A 12,635-nucleotide genomic window follows, 5' to 3' on the forward strand; every position below is an offset into this window, starting at 1 on the left:
GCGGTAGAAAGTATAAAAAAAATAAGACTACATTGAAAGGAAAATACTCACATATGGAATCAGCAGCTCTACAAGCCCTTCTTGGGCAATTATTAAAATAGATCTCAAATTTTGAACCAGAATGCTCCATCTGGAATCCACAAACCCAAAGAAAAGTAAAGACTATCAAACGGTACTCAGTATCCCCAAGTAAAAATCTTTTCACTGAGGCTTCCCACACAAGAACAGTGACAGTGACTTTCGGTGCCTTGCTTTAAAGAGAGAGAAGAAACTCCTCTGTTTTTAATAAAATTAAAGACTAGATGCTTTTGATAGTTTGCTTTCCCATTGTTCTAGCTGGCTTTGAAAGGCAAAGCTTTCATGCCACCTTTGCTCAGACAGCTAATCTAGCTGGTAACTAACGTCTCCAACTGAAGTCTGGGTTTCTCAGGAGGGGTGTGGCTGTCCTGACTTTCACAAGCACAAACGGACAGCACATAATTAAGAGGGTTGCAAAATATGATGCAAAATCCTGGAAAAAAAACCAACACAAAAGGTGCAAATAACAGCAAACAAATGATGAGAAAAAGTTTGCCATTAAATCTCTCACCTTGGATCCCTGGACAGACATGGTTAAATTCGAATCTTCATAAAAATAGTAGATAATTTGTGTGAATGCAAATCTGTCACTTCATTTCTTCTTTCAACTTCGTTATAGCAGCCACTGAAGCAACAATGTAACGTCCATTTTATGCAGTTCAACTCCAAGAAAGCCAAATATGCATCCCTGTGATGCCAATCATTTGTGAATCCTACCCTGGTTAAACACCCATTGCTAGACAGCAAAATTAGGGGTAATCATTACATGAAAGACACCCCAATTTAGTACAGAAGACAAAGTGTCTCAATCCCGTATTTGGAAGGTAATTTACGCTTCTGCATATATAAAACACATAAGACTACAAAAGCATGCAGAAGAGAGCTGTAACTCAGCAATGACATAAAGGAAACAACAACATTCATGAACTTATAAAGTAAGGTGTGTGATCAGATTTTCCAGGATATTCACCCATCTAAAGACATCAGTAGGTGCCTAATTAACTTTGGAAAAAAAGCAGATGTGATGCTTCACTACCTCACCTAGAGGTAAAACACTTTTAAAATTGTTTTGAAATGAAATCAAAGCAGTCTGCAGGTAGACATATTTTAGAAAACACTTTCATACCCCATGGTAAACATAACAATTCCTTTGAATATGCACCTTGCACAACACCATTACAACAGTTCATACATTAGCTTGAAAATGCAAAATAAAATAAAACAAAAAAAAAAACACCCCAAAAAGAAAATCAGTGTTTTCCACATTCATACAATTTATTACAAAACTGCAATGAAAAGTAGTGCTATGGTATATATAAAAAATCAGTACATGCCATCGCTCAGCTGACAGATAGAAATGCCTGTGACAAATTTTTGCCATCAAAAGTTGAGACCTGAAGTCAAACCTCCAGAGGCATCCACACAAGTTGTTGGTGTGTGGAGTTTTTATGGTGTGTTAAGGCACGGCGATTTAGAAAAGTCAGCTTTTTCCAATCACTGGTGAATCATCGGCGTTTTGTACATTTTCTCATACATCACACAAATACAAATCACCAGAGATGAAGCTTCAAAAGCAACAAAAGCACAGAGAAAGTTCTGAAAAACTGATACGATACATAATAACCTAAAATGGCAGGTGAAAGTTACAATACTGTGCAAACACACATACGTTTACCGTAAACAGGCCACAAAGTCTTAGTATTAACCACAAAACCATTCAGAACAACCTAGCAGATAAATGATTAATTCCTTAAATCCACCACAATGGCTAGTCCAAACAGTGTACTCTTGGCAGTGTCTGAATAAAAAGATATAGGTAGGATAATAAAACCACATGGGTAAGTATGAAGACAGTGTTACCAAAAGAATCAAAAAAGATACACTATAAATTGAATAACATTGAGTATATAAAACAAGCAGTTTTACAACACGATCTTCGGACTTTGTGTTTGTTTTAACGCAGGTCTTGGTCTGTGGCATCCATCTTTTGCATTTGAACGTTACCACTCGGGCAAAGAAAAGAGAGCACCCATCCACTTAGAGAACCGTATGCTGCTGGGAACAAAAGTGGAAAACAGAGCATTAGAAAGGACAAACTCTCGGCACTGTCAGAGCCCCTCCAAGCAAAGCAGCATAATCCAGGGAATAGGGACTTTCAGTTCCTGCAGCACAGGGACCTGCATTCCAACTAGATCAGCTGAGCAGGTCCCAAATATTTATCACAAAAGTCTAATAAGAGCTTATAAATGAGAATGTATTTTTAGCTACATAGTTTCTTAGGCACTCATACCCCCCTCAGTGTGCAGGAACACAAGGAGAGCATTACAGCTCCTCTCAACAGTCCTGCACACAGCACATCGACCTTGGCCTATTCTGTGAAGCATTATTGCTGCTGAGGGAAACAAACTACTCAGCTAAACAGGGCTAGCAGTAGGCAGCAAGCTCAACACCATGCACCAACAGTGCTAAGGTAAAGCAGGGACTTTTTTCAAGCATTCATACAGCAGTGTTCTCATGGCTGAAAAAAGGGAATACTGGTCTGTAATTTCAAAAATAACTATCAGTTTTGGATATTTCTACAGTTACTTGCCAATCAAAAAGGCTGCTGCAAAGAAAGCAGAATCCCAGCTTTCCCTGAAAGTTGGATCCTGCTTAAGAAGTTGTGTCAGATTTGGAACTCAGGGGAAACACCTCCAATTCTCCAGTCCCAAAACCACTCACTCCTTACAGAAAAGGTTAGCTTAATCTATATGCTCATCTGGATGGAAAAAATAGAACTATCCTAGAAAACACTGTATCATTCATCCAGACTACACTGGGGATAAGGAGCAATGTGCTTTGCTCTTTGCTATTCTTATTGTGGGAGTTCTGTTCAATACACAATTCCATCTCATTTTAAGGAGCCCGTCACTCCTAATAAATTAAACAAGCAAGCCAGCAATAAGGCTTTAAAGCCAGAGTTCATAAATTGCAAAGTAAATTCAGTAATGAAATTCAAAATCAACCTGTTGTGCTACACCACTACTTTGAGTTTGAAGGAAAAATTGGTTTCTGGGGCTGCCTGCCAAACTCTAATCTGTTACAGAAGATACTCAAGGAGAAACTGTAACTCATGCTTCAGACTCACAAAAAGACTGGAATTTCCAATAAACATGAAGGCTTGGGTTCTAAGCACAGCTGTGCATTGATGTTAGCAGCATTAGCTACACCATACCCACATTTTATAAGCTCATAGAACACACTTGGGCAAAGTATGTGTACTTTTAATGTGGATTCAGTTCACTGCTCTTTCTTCCTCATCTCCTTGTAAGGCAATATTTTGTGATACAATTAGATTGATACTATTCTTGCCAAGTTTGACCTCCAGCTTTACTAGACCAACCTTACAGTCTCTCATGCTCATTTCACCAACACAGAGCTAACAAATACCTTCTTATGCAAGGTGAGTTCATACCATCCTTGAACAAAGAGGATGTTTCTCCTGTGTGCCATTAAAACAGAACTCTCTCAGTAAGTAGCATAACTAGCAAGTACTACATACACCTGCACCCTGATCCTGTGGTCACATAGCTCAGAATCCTGCATTTGTGAAGATTTTGAACACCTTGTAAAGGAAATGGGTTTGTCTCCTCCTCAGCTCTTCCAAGAACACCACTACAACACAGGGTGACTTGACACCTGTGTTCACTTCTGAACTCCAAATCAGAGAAATTTGCTTGATAAGCAGCTACATTTTCTCACTCACCTCGTTTTTCTTCAAATAGCACACATTTTATGACTACAGCCCTTTGAGTGTCCCATAGTCAGCAAGAACTTTGTGAAATGGCATCTTTCCAAAAAGCAGAGGAGTACTGGATGACACCAATGTTCTGCTATAGGTTTTGAGTAATTTTGTCACCGCACCCCAAACATTTTGGTTTTCTGGTGTTTCAGTCACCCTCTTGACTTCACTGCTTCAAGTTTGTTTCCTTTCCTTCACTACTGTGTAGCGAGACCATACTTCCCCACAGCAAACATCATCAGCCGAGTTCACAGTAAGTCACAGAACTGGCCTTTGAACTGATTACCAATGCTCATCAATTAAATATGTTAATGGGGTTATAACCACAGAGTCACATCTACATACCAGGATCCAAGCTTCAAAACTATCAGAAATGTTCCTCTGTTTCTTTAGGAAAAAGTGTCCCTGACACATTTTCAGGTTCCCCATGTTACCATACAATTTCCAACAGAAGTCTGCTCTCTAAAGGCGAAAAAACTTTTCCCAGCCCATCAATGCAGTGTTTGCTGAACAACTCCACAGTCAGAAGAGCTGAGGAGAGCTGGACACTGACAGCACTCTCCTGGTCTAGTTTCCAGTTTTCTCTAGTGGAGAAACATCCACTGGCAGTGCCAGGCAGCTGTTCCAAATACTACAAATTTGCCCAAGCTTCACATTCTCTAGGCTCTCAATTTCAGCTGCCAAAAAACTACAACATCATCTCTACTTCCTCAAATGACATTTCTCATCAGATCAATTCAGCAGTCAGCAGCATCGTTTTAGAAGGCTGGTTGCTATGACAGTGCTTTGTGTTGTTCTGTTAAATGATGTCAATTCATTGGCAGAAAGAAGGAGCTGTTTGGTGTCTTTAGCACTGCTCTTATCAAGAACCAGATCAGTGTTAATGTGCCCAGGAGGCTTTAAAATACTTGTGGAAATCACAAGCTATACTAAAAGAATTTTCAACATCCTACAGATATTTTAAGTGTAAGATGCTTGGGTTTCTTTTTTGTCTGAACACATTTCCCTAACTATAACTACATTTCCAGATGGCTGTATTAGCGTTCCACAGCCTGGCTTCTGTTACTGATTTGTCCCAGTATGATCTTGAAACTGGCTGAAGACAGACAAACCAGATTTGTAGGAATAACAAAAGGAAAACAGATTGCAAAGAGATACACTTTGAGAAACAGAGAATGAATGGGAAGAAACATCCACCAATAACCATTTCACTTGGTAAAATTATTCCAGCTTTTCATAATAATTGCTCATCTAAGATGAAGTTCAGAAACTAGTAAATGTGCTGCTGGAGTGTTTCAAAAGCATTTAATATTTGAGCACCCAAATAAAACTAAACCTGTTTTAGGTTTTGCTACCTTATTTCACCCTTCCATTTTTCTCCTCAATCCTTCATGTGACCTGTCAAATATAAGAACTAATAAGCTCCCACACTTTATAGGAATGTCTTGTGTTTTACAAGAAAAAAAAATCTAAGATTAGTAAGGTGAGTATCAGAAGTCAGGGTAAAAAATTTGTTACTTCTTATTCTGAGAATATTCTGGTGTCTAGCTGTGCTCTCATTGCCTGCTCCACCTGTACTAATTGCACACAGAAGCTATTACATGTTTAGAGGAAAGAGACAAAAGTGTAGGTCAACACACCTTTGTCAGGGCTGCACTAAAAAGACCTTAATCACAAAATCTGTTCTCACAGGCTTTCATCAGAAACTGCAATTGGAAACAGGAATGACCAGTGTGCCAAAACCATCTTCCTTTCCTACCTCTAAAACAGTCTCCACCAGCATTCATCTTCATTCCCTTTCAGGATTCTACTTCTCCACAGCAAGAAATCTGTCTGAACTCTTTGGAAACTCTGAATGTATTCCCTGCATCTAATCTTTGCTTTTGTCACTCCCCTTATTCTTCTCTTACTCCAGCCTTGAAAGTAAAGGAAATCGCTTGAAGTGAATTCTCCCTTTGCTCTTTCCATAAAACCTTTAAAGACGGCCCTATTCAAAAGGGATCAGGAAAACCAGATTTTCCAGTCATCCCATCTGTGTAGCACTTTCTGGTAACACAGATTTGTCAGTCTTTTTGGCAAGGATTTGAGTTTAGCACTTTTTAATCATTATGCAATGCTCCTCCTAGAATTCAAAGCATTCAACAATCTCCTCCCCACCCCAAAATACAACTGAAATCAGAAGTGGGAATTTCACGTATTTGGATACTAACACGTTTCATTACCGTACTGTTTATTCTCCAGCTCCTACCTATGAAGGTCTTAATACCACACCACACCCCACTTTTCCTAAAATACCTGAAAACATCTGTATATCTGTGCTTTATGTAGGGGAAAATGTTTTAAGTGACTTTTGAAGAAAACACAAAAATTAGGTATGTATCCAAAATAAAAAGAGTGAAAATATTAATTTTTACATAAACTCTCTGTTTACAAAGTCACATATTTTTCTCAGCACAAAGTAAAGGTGCAAAAGAGAATGGGAGGAGAGACTGATTTCAGTAGCACAGGTGATCCTTTAAAGTTCTTGTAAAACTAGAACCTGAGAGATGTTCAAGATAAATTGTGATAGAACAAAAAGATTAATACCAACTACATTTAAATTTGTTGGCAGTTTGGTTCTGTTAACCACTGTTACAAATTTCATGGTTTCTCTAGAAATAGTGATTTCAATCAAATACAGCATTTAAATCTGATGGGAATGGTGGAGGTTGAACTCATCACTCCTCCTAAGCTGCAAAGTCAGTTAACTTGCATGAGAAAAACTTCCCTAAGGCTAAGTTCTGGATGAGGATTCCCTTCCACATGCTGCCAGGATCATACAGCAACACCCTGGTTTAGGACTGCATCTGCAGTTCTGACTGCATACTGGCCAACAAATTACACTAAAAATCAATCTCTCACTCTCTCTCTCAAGGGTAACAAAACCAGAAGTTTAAAAGTCTTTCCTGAAAGCAATCCGTCAAACATGATTTCCACAGCAGCTGCAGAAATGTAGCTTAGCAAATTCCAAAGAAACAGCAGGACCTCCATATATGAGGATCTCATTCAAATCCTTCTCAAAATTATCCATACTCAGTATTTCAGTCCAATTAATTTGACCTCAAGATTTAGTTCAAATCACAACAAGATCATGGGAACACTCAGTTAAATCTGCAAAGTCTCCTGCTTAACATAGAGTGGTCCAAGCTGCACTCAGATTAGCAGTGTGAGGTATCTACAGAAGAACATTTCCCTTGGACAAACATGAGCATGCTCAGAATTCTGTTTACTTACGTAGCCATGGCTGCAAATTCAGCCTGGGACAAACCATGCTCCAATTCCTTTTTATAAAGGCCATATCCAGTACTGCCAGAAGCTGTGAAGCACAGGGGACCTGGGGCAATTTCTGGCTAACCATTAGGGGGAATACTACATCCCATCAGCCCTCAGATGCTGATTTCACAGCAAAGCCAGCATCTAGGAACTGAGGAAAGAACTCTGAATAGATATTTGTACCCCTTGCCATCCTCTGCTCTGCTAACAACAACTGTGGACAAGGGTAGATTTATGGTGTTTTTTTCTTATTGAGTATCGGTTTGAAGGTGTCATGTGATTAAACATGATTTCTAACTCCTACAAAGAACTGAGCTCCTTAGCAAAAAACAGTAACAATCATTTACACTAAAAAAGCTTTCCTACACCAAATAACCATTTCCACAAGTGGTAAGAATTTGGCCACATGACAACAAAGTCACAGTGAAAACTTGTAACCTTCAATTCATAGTATTCAACAATATTGAACAGGCTGCAAAATGACCAGCTCCTGGCCAGGGAATGAGAGCTTTCTGTCAGACACTGCTATCACATACACCGTGTGGTCAGCCACAAAATAATCCTCAGTGTTTAGATTTCCAACTCTAGGAAAACATATCTTAGTATGGAAGTTGGAAGACATGATGTGAAGACTCCTCTATCTGCAACAGTTGAAACTGCGACAGCAAGAAACCTGAGACTGAATTACTTATTTGCCCTAAAGTACTTCCCTCAAAGATAACAGTGCACATATCAGTAAAACCATCAACTTCTGCTCAAGTGAGAATCCAGTGAATAAGTTTATTTCTTAATTATTTTTTTCTTCTTTTTATGTAAACAGGAAGACTGAAGGTTCAAATAAAGGCAACAGAAAATCTCCTTATTTTAGGCTTGGAATGTTGGCAGCTGACACAAGGTCATAAGGGATAATATAATCCATTTTATTCAAGCTTTACATTCCACAAGACCAACAGTCACAACTAGAGTATTAAACTGAAGTATTAAGCAACAAGACTTCTCATATCCTTCCATTTTTTGTTCTTGCATTTAGAAGAAATATTCTACCAGAAGAAAGAATGAGTATGTGCTACAGGAATTTTTTTCCTACACTCACTCTGGTCTCCCCTAATACATCATACATATCATGAAGGGAGCCTGATATCATCAAGGTACACCGGACCAAAATTCTGTCTGTCTCTTTGAGAAAACTGTTAAAAATTCAGCAGCCTACATACCCCAAAACATTCTAACTTTTGTTTATATATCAAATTAATTTTCTGAGCAGCTTGTGCTAACGGAAGCAAAGCCTGATGATCCAAAAGTAAGGCACTAAAGAGAAGGATTTACAGGTCTTAAAAACAGCTGGAAGGTAACACTGGCATTTATCTTTTCTAGTCTTCTCATGACACCACTTTTTTTTCCCACTAAGTACGGAAAAAGCAAGCACAAAGTGCAAAATTAACAATAATCATTGCCAAAATCTTATGTAAGAGGTGAAAACAAGTCAAAAAAGCAATACCTGATTCATCCAGATGTTAAGCACCTTAGTCATCACCAGGTTTCATTCTCATCTGGGCTTGCATCTGGGCAATCATCTCCTGCATGCGGCGCAGCTGGAACAGAAAGACACCCAAGTGTTTACAACAGTTTCATGAGAAGCCCAAAAATCCAGGAAACCTTAAAACTTTTTTTCCCATGGTAGAACACAGATCTCTTCACAAACTGGAAATGTTCAATAAGTCACATAACCGAATACTTTGGTTTTCTCCATCTCATATTCTTCAGTTCAGTACTTCTGACTTTCAGAAAAGATTTGTAAGAATACTTAGAATGAAAATTAAGCAATAGAATCCAAAACTTTTGAAGCCAGCTATGCTTGCAAAGCTGTGAATAAACATTTAACCCATAATGAGGAAAGCATATCCTTTAGGTGTGCACAGAGCTACACCTGAGTGAGCTGAAGCAGCTTTGTTCTGATCCAGGTGCTCAAAGCATTTCATCATGTAGGAACACTCATCCTGTGACTATCAGAGAACTCAGCAAATTTTAGCAGCAGTAACAGCCAAATATGAAAACAAGATTTAAAAACTATTTTAAAAGAGAAATCAAAATATGTTTATGAAATTTGGAAAGCCAGACTAAACATATTAAGCACCAATATTTTTTACATCTAAACAATTACTTTTCCTGGAAATAACTGTTTTCTTAAGGCATTTTCTTGTAACACTTAAAAGTTAGTTTCCATCTCATAAAAAGCCACTTATATAATGCCTTGTTGCTGGTTGTTTTTTCAAAAAAAATAATATTAATTGGAAAAAATGTTCTAAGACAGAAGAAAGAACACTAAAATGAATTTTCAAAGTATATATGCAAATACCTCTAATTTGCTTTACAAATGACTGGGTACTTCCTTCCAAATGCAGGTGGGGAAGTTCCACATACAGAACTACAAGAGTCCCATTTTACAAAGTGGGAAGGAAATGGGCTGCTATTTCCATGCACATTGTATAACCTATGAGTCCACTTCAAACCAGAGATCATGTAAAAAACTGAGGCTTGTATAGCAAGTTCTCCTTTTTTTTTTTTAATTATGTAGAGAACTGCTTTCATTTATTTTCAGGGAAAACACTCTGTCTAAACACACTATTTTCATCCCATCAACCACATTAACTATTGTGATACTCATTACCCCACCAGGTTCAATACAAAAGAACCTGAGACAAATGCTTGAATACATGCATGTGGTGTTGAGCTGTTGTTTTGTTTTAAAAAACCCAACAAACTGAAAGAAACATCACAGAACAAGAAAAACTAACTGCAGGTGCCTACACCACTTTTTCCTTGCCTGCTCTCAGATACAGATTTAGGAACGAGTAAGAAACAGAAGATTAACTAAAGAGTAAAAAAGATTGCAGCACAGCCAGCAGTACCAGAGCTTGTCTAAAACTCACTGGCTTATGTTCTCACCCTCTTGCTGCAGCAGCACAGGGTTCAGGAGAGGCTAATTCAGGTTTCTGTGGCTGCTGCAGAGATGCCCTCTGACAAAAGGAGATTCACACAGGAACAGCATGAGATACAGCTAAGTCTGTGAGGATTATTATAAACCCATCTACATCTTTCTGCTAAGTACTTAAAACAAAAAGCTTCTGATCAAGAAGATAGGATAACATTGCAGGAAGGAGGTAAAAAAAAGCAGAAAGTTCCCAAAATGAGCACTGCATTCATTTCATGACACAAGAAAAAAGAAAAGCTTCAAAGATCAACTTGTGAAAATATAAGACACCTGGTCTTTTGAACTGCCTCTCTGCAGATTCACCATCAGAATAAAACTAGCTTTTTGGAAGCTCTCCTACTTGAGCTTTCCCAAGAGCACTCCAAGCTGAGCCATGAAACATTCCCAAAATAGAAACCATTCAGTAATCACAGGGGGAGATACTGCTGCACACATATTATGGTGATTGCTCAAATGCAGAATTCTGCTAATAACCAACATCATATTTTAAGGCTTAAATACAGCACTGAGAATTGCATTTTCTTAACTTTAACTGATAAAAATATGTCCATAACACAAAATAAATCAGATGCTGCATATGACACAAATATAAGGTAGCACAAAAGCCAGAAAACCTACTCAGCTCTAATGTTAAGATTGTAAAAGAATTTCCTTTTCCATTCTCATGTGGTGTTTTTGAGACCTACTGGTGAAGTCTCAGTCTGTTCCACTGGGCAAGGAATGGCAAGTTCCTAAAGCTATTTTAGAATAATTCAGTAGAAAAACTTTCAGGCATAAGGTCTGTGAAAAAAACAAGGCACACTGTTGTAAAATGAAAGAAGAGAATCAAGCTGTATTGTGCCCAAGTGCCAGTCTCTTCAACAATTCCTCTCTGAGAAGAGGACGGGACAGAAGAGCTATTCCTCCACTTTACCCTACAAACTAAAACCAGCTCATGTTCACCTTACTGGACCTACTGAATAGACAGAAAAAACCTCTGCTCTTAATAAAGGAGAATGTAAAAGAATCACACCAAAGACTGAAATTGATGTCATGTCAACATCTGCATTCCCTTTGCTGTTGGGGACTCTGAGCATCAAGGGCAGAAAATGACTTTGATCTTGCTCAGCAGTGAGTCCTCTCACTTGTAAGAGCAGCATTGATATATTTGTGTTCATCCCCTGAAGAACAGATGCTACAACATGACAGCATAGGGCCCATGCACACCATGAAAAGGAAGCTAGGAAACAATGTTTGGAAATCTGTTAAAACAAATAATTGCTGTGAATTCTCAGATAACAAAAGGCAAAAGAATAAACGTAACCTTGGTATAAATGCCCCTTAGTTTACTTATGTCAGGTCTACAATTTAGTTCAAACCATCATGAAACTACTGCAGCAAACCAGAAAGGAAACAAACATTTAAATGAGAGCTAAGGTTACAGAGTTAAAAGTGAACCATACATCTTGTTAATAGCTTCCACGCCCTTAACAGAAACCACAGATTCACAGCTCTGTAAAATACCTACAGGATTTTATCACAATACCAACAGACACTATTCCTGTTTAAACAACATAAACAGCTTCTCAGAGACCAACATGGAGGTATCACAGGAGGAGAAATATTAAGAAACAAATAGCATTTAATTCCCACTGATATATTTCCCCTTGACCAAGTCTGATTATTTCTGCCCGTGCCTTTACATCAGACAGGCATAAGTGAAGAGGCTGCAAGAATAGGGGAAGATGGAAAACTGTAGACAGTGAATTTTCTAGTGAATATCCCTGTAAGAGTTCTTTTGATTAAAAATACTTCCAATACCAAAGAACACAAGTAATTTTGTTAACTGATGAAAAATATTCCTGTTAATTTGGAAATGGGGCTACCATTAAGATAAATGCCTTCCACAGGACACGTTGACAAAGAGCAGAAGTCACTCTGGCCACAGCCATTGCAGTACATTGCAGGTCTCCAGCAGCAGTCAATCTGTCTCTTCCCATAAAAATTTGCCCCTTTTCTTTCAAGACAATGCTTTCCCAAACCTCAGCAGCAGCAGGCAGCTACCTGCACACATCACTCCCATCCTCACTCCCCACAGGGCCACTGCTGGCCCCCAGCCTGGCAGCCCCACTGCTCTTCCCCCTCCTGACCCCCACACAATCCAGGGCTCTTTATCTCATCTGCCAAAGGGTTACACACAGTCAGAAAGTGGAAGGACAGAGAAAACAATTTCAACATTGTGTTCATTCTGCTATATACAGCCCACTGCTGACCAACTCCACTGAAAACAGAAGCATGGAGAGATTTGCCCAAAGTCTCAGCATAGCTCACTAGAGAAACCCAGAGGTGTTTATTCCTTGCTGTTTCAATGTAATCACAGCCCTAATGCTTTTCTAGAAGTACTACCTCTCAAAACGTTTAAAAGTTTTTATTAGCAAGATGTTTTCAGAGTAGGAAAAATATGGCACAAAACTACAAACTTTGTGTCTACTT

General features: G+C 38.6%; 1 protein-coding gene across 2 annotated transcripts in view; it reads right to left on the reverse strand.

Moving 5' to 3' along the window:
• Positions 1-1,334: 1,334 nt before the first annotated feature.
• The window catches only part of LOC131585422 (septin-2), a 34,775-nt gene continuing 23,474 nt past the window's right edge, over positions 1,335-12,635 (reverse strand). Inside the window, exons 12-13 of one of the 2 annotated variants that reach the window (XM_058851589.1) lie at positions 8,670-8,763; positions 1,335-2,130 (exon numbers count right to left, since the gene is read on the reverse strand). In XM_058851589.1, the coding sequence (XP_058707572.1) occupies positions 8,695-8,763 (69 nt within the window). In that variant the 3' untranslated portion in view covers positions 1,335-2,130; positions 8,670-8,694. Of the gene's footprint in view, positions 2,134-8,669; positions 8,764-12,635 lie in introns of both variants that reach the window. The other variant, XM_058851588.1, reaches the window with a different exon arrangement.

Source organism: Poecile atricapillus, chromosome 16 (genome assembly GCF_030490865.1).
Source record: "Poecile atricapillus isolate bPoeAtr1 chromosome 16, bPoeAtr1.hap1, whole genome shotgun sequence".
Taxonomy (NCBI): Eukaryota; Metazoa; Chordata; class Aves; order Passeriformes; family Paridae; genus Poecile; species Poecile atricapillus.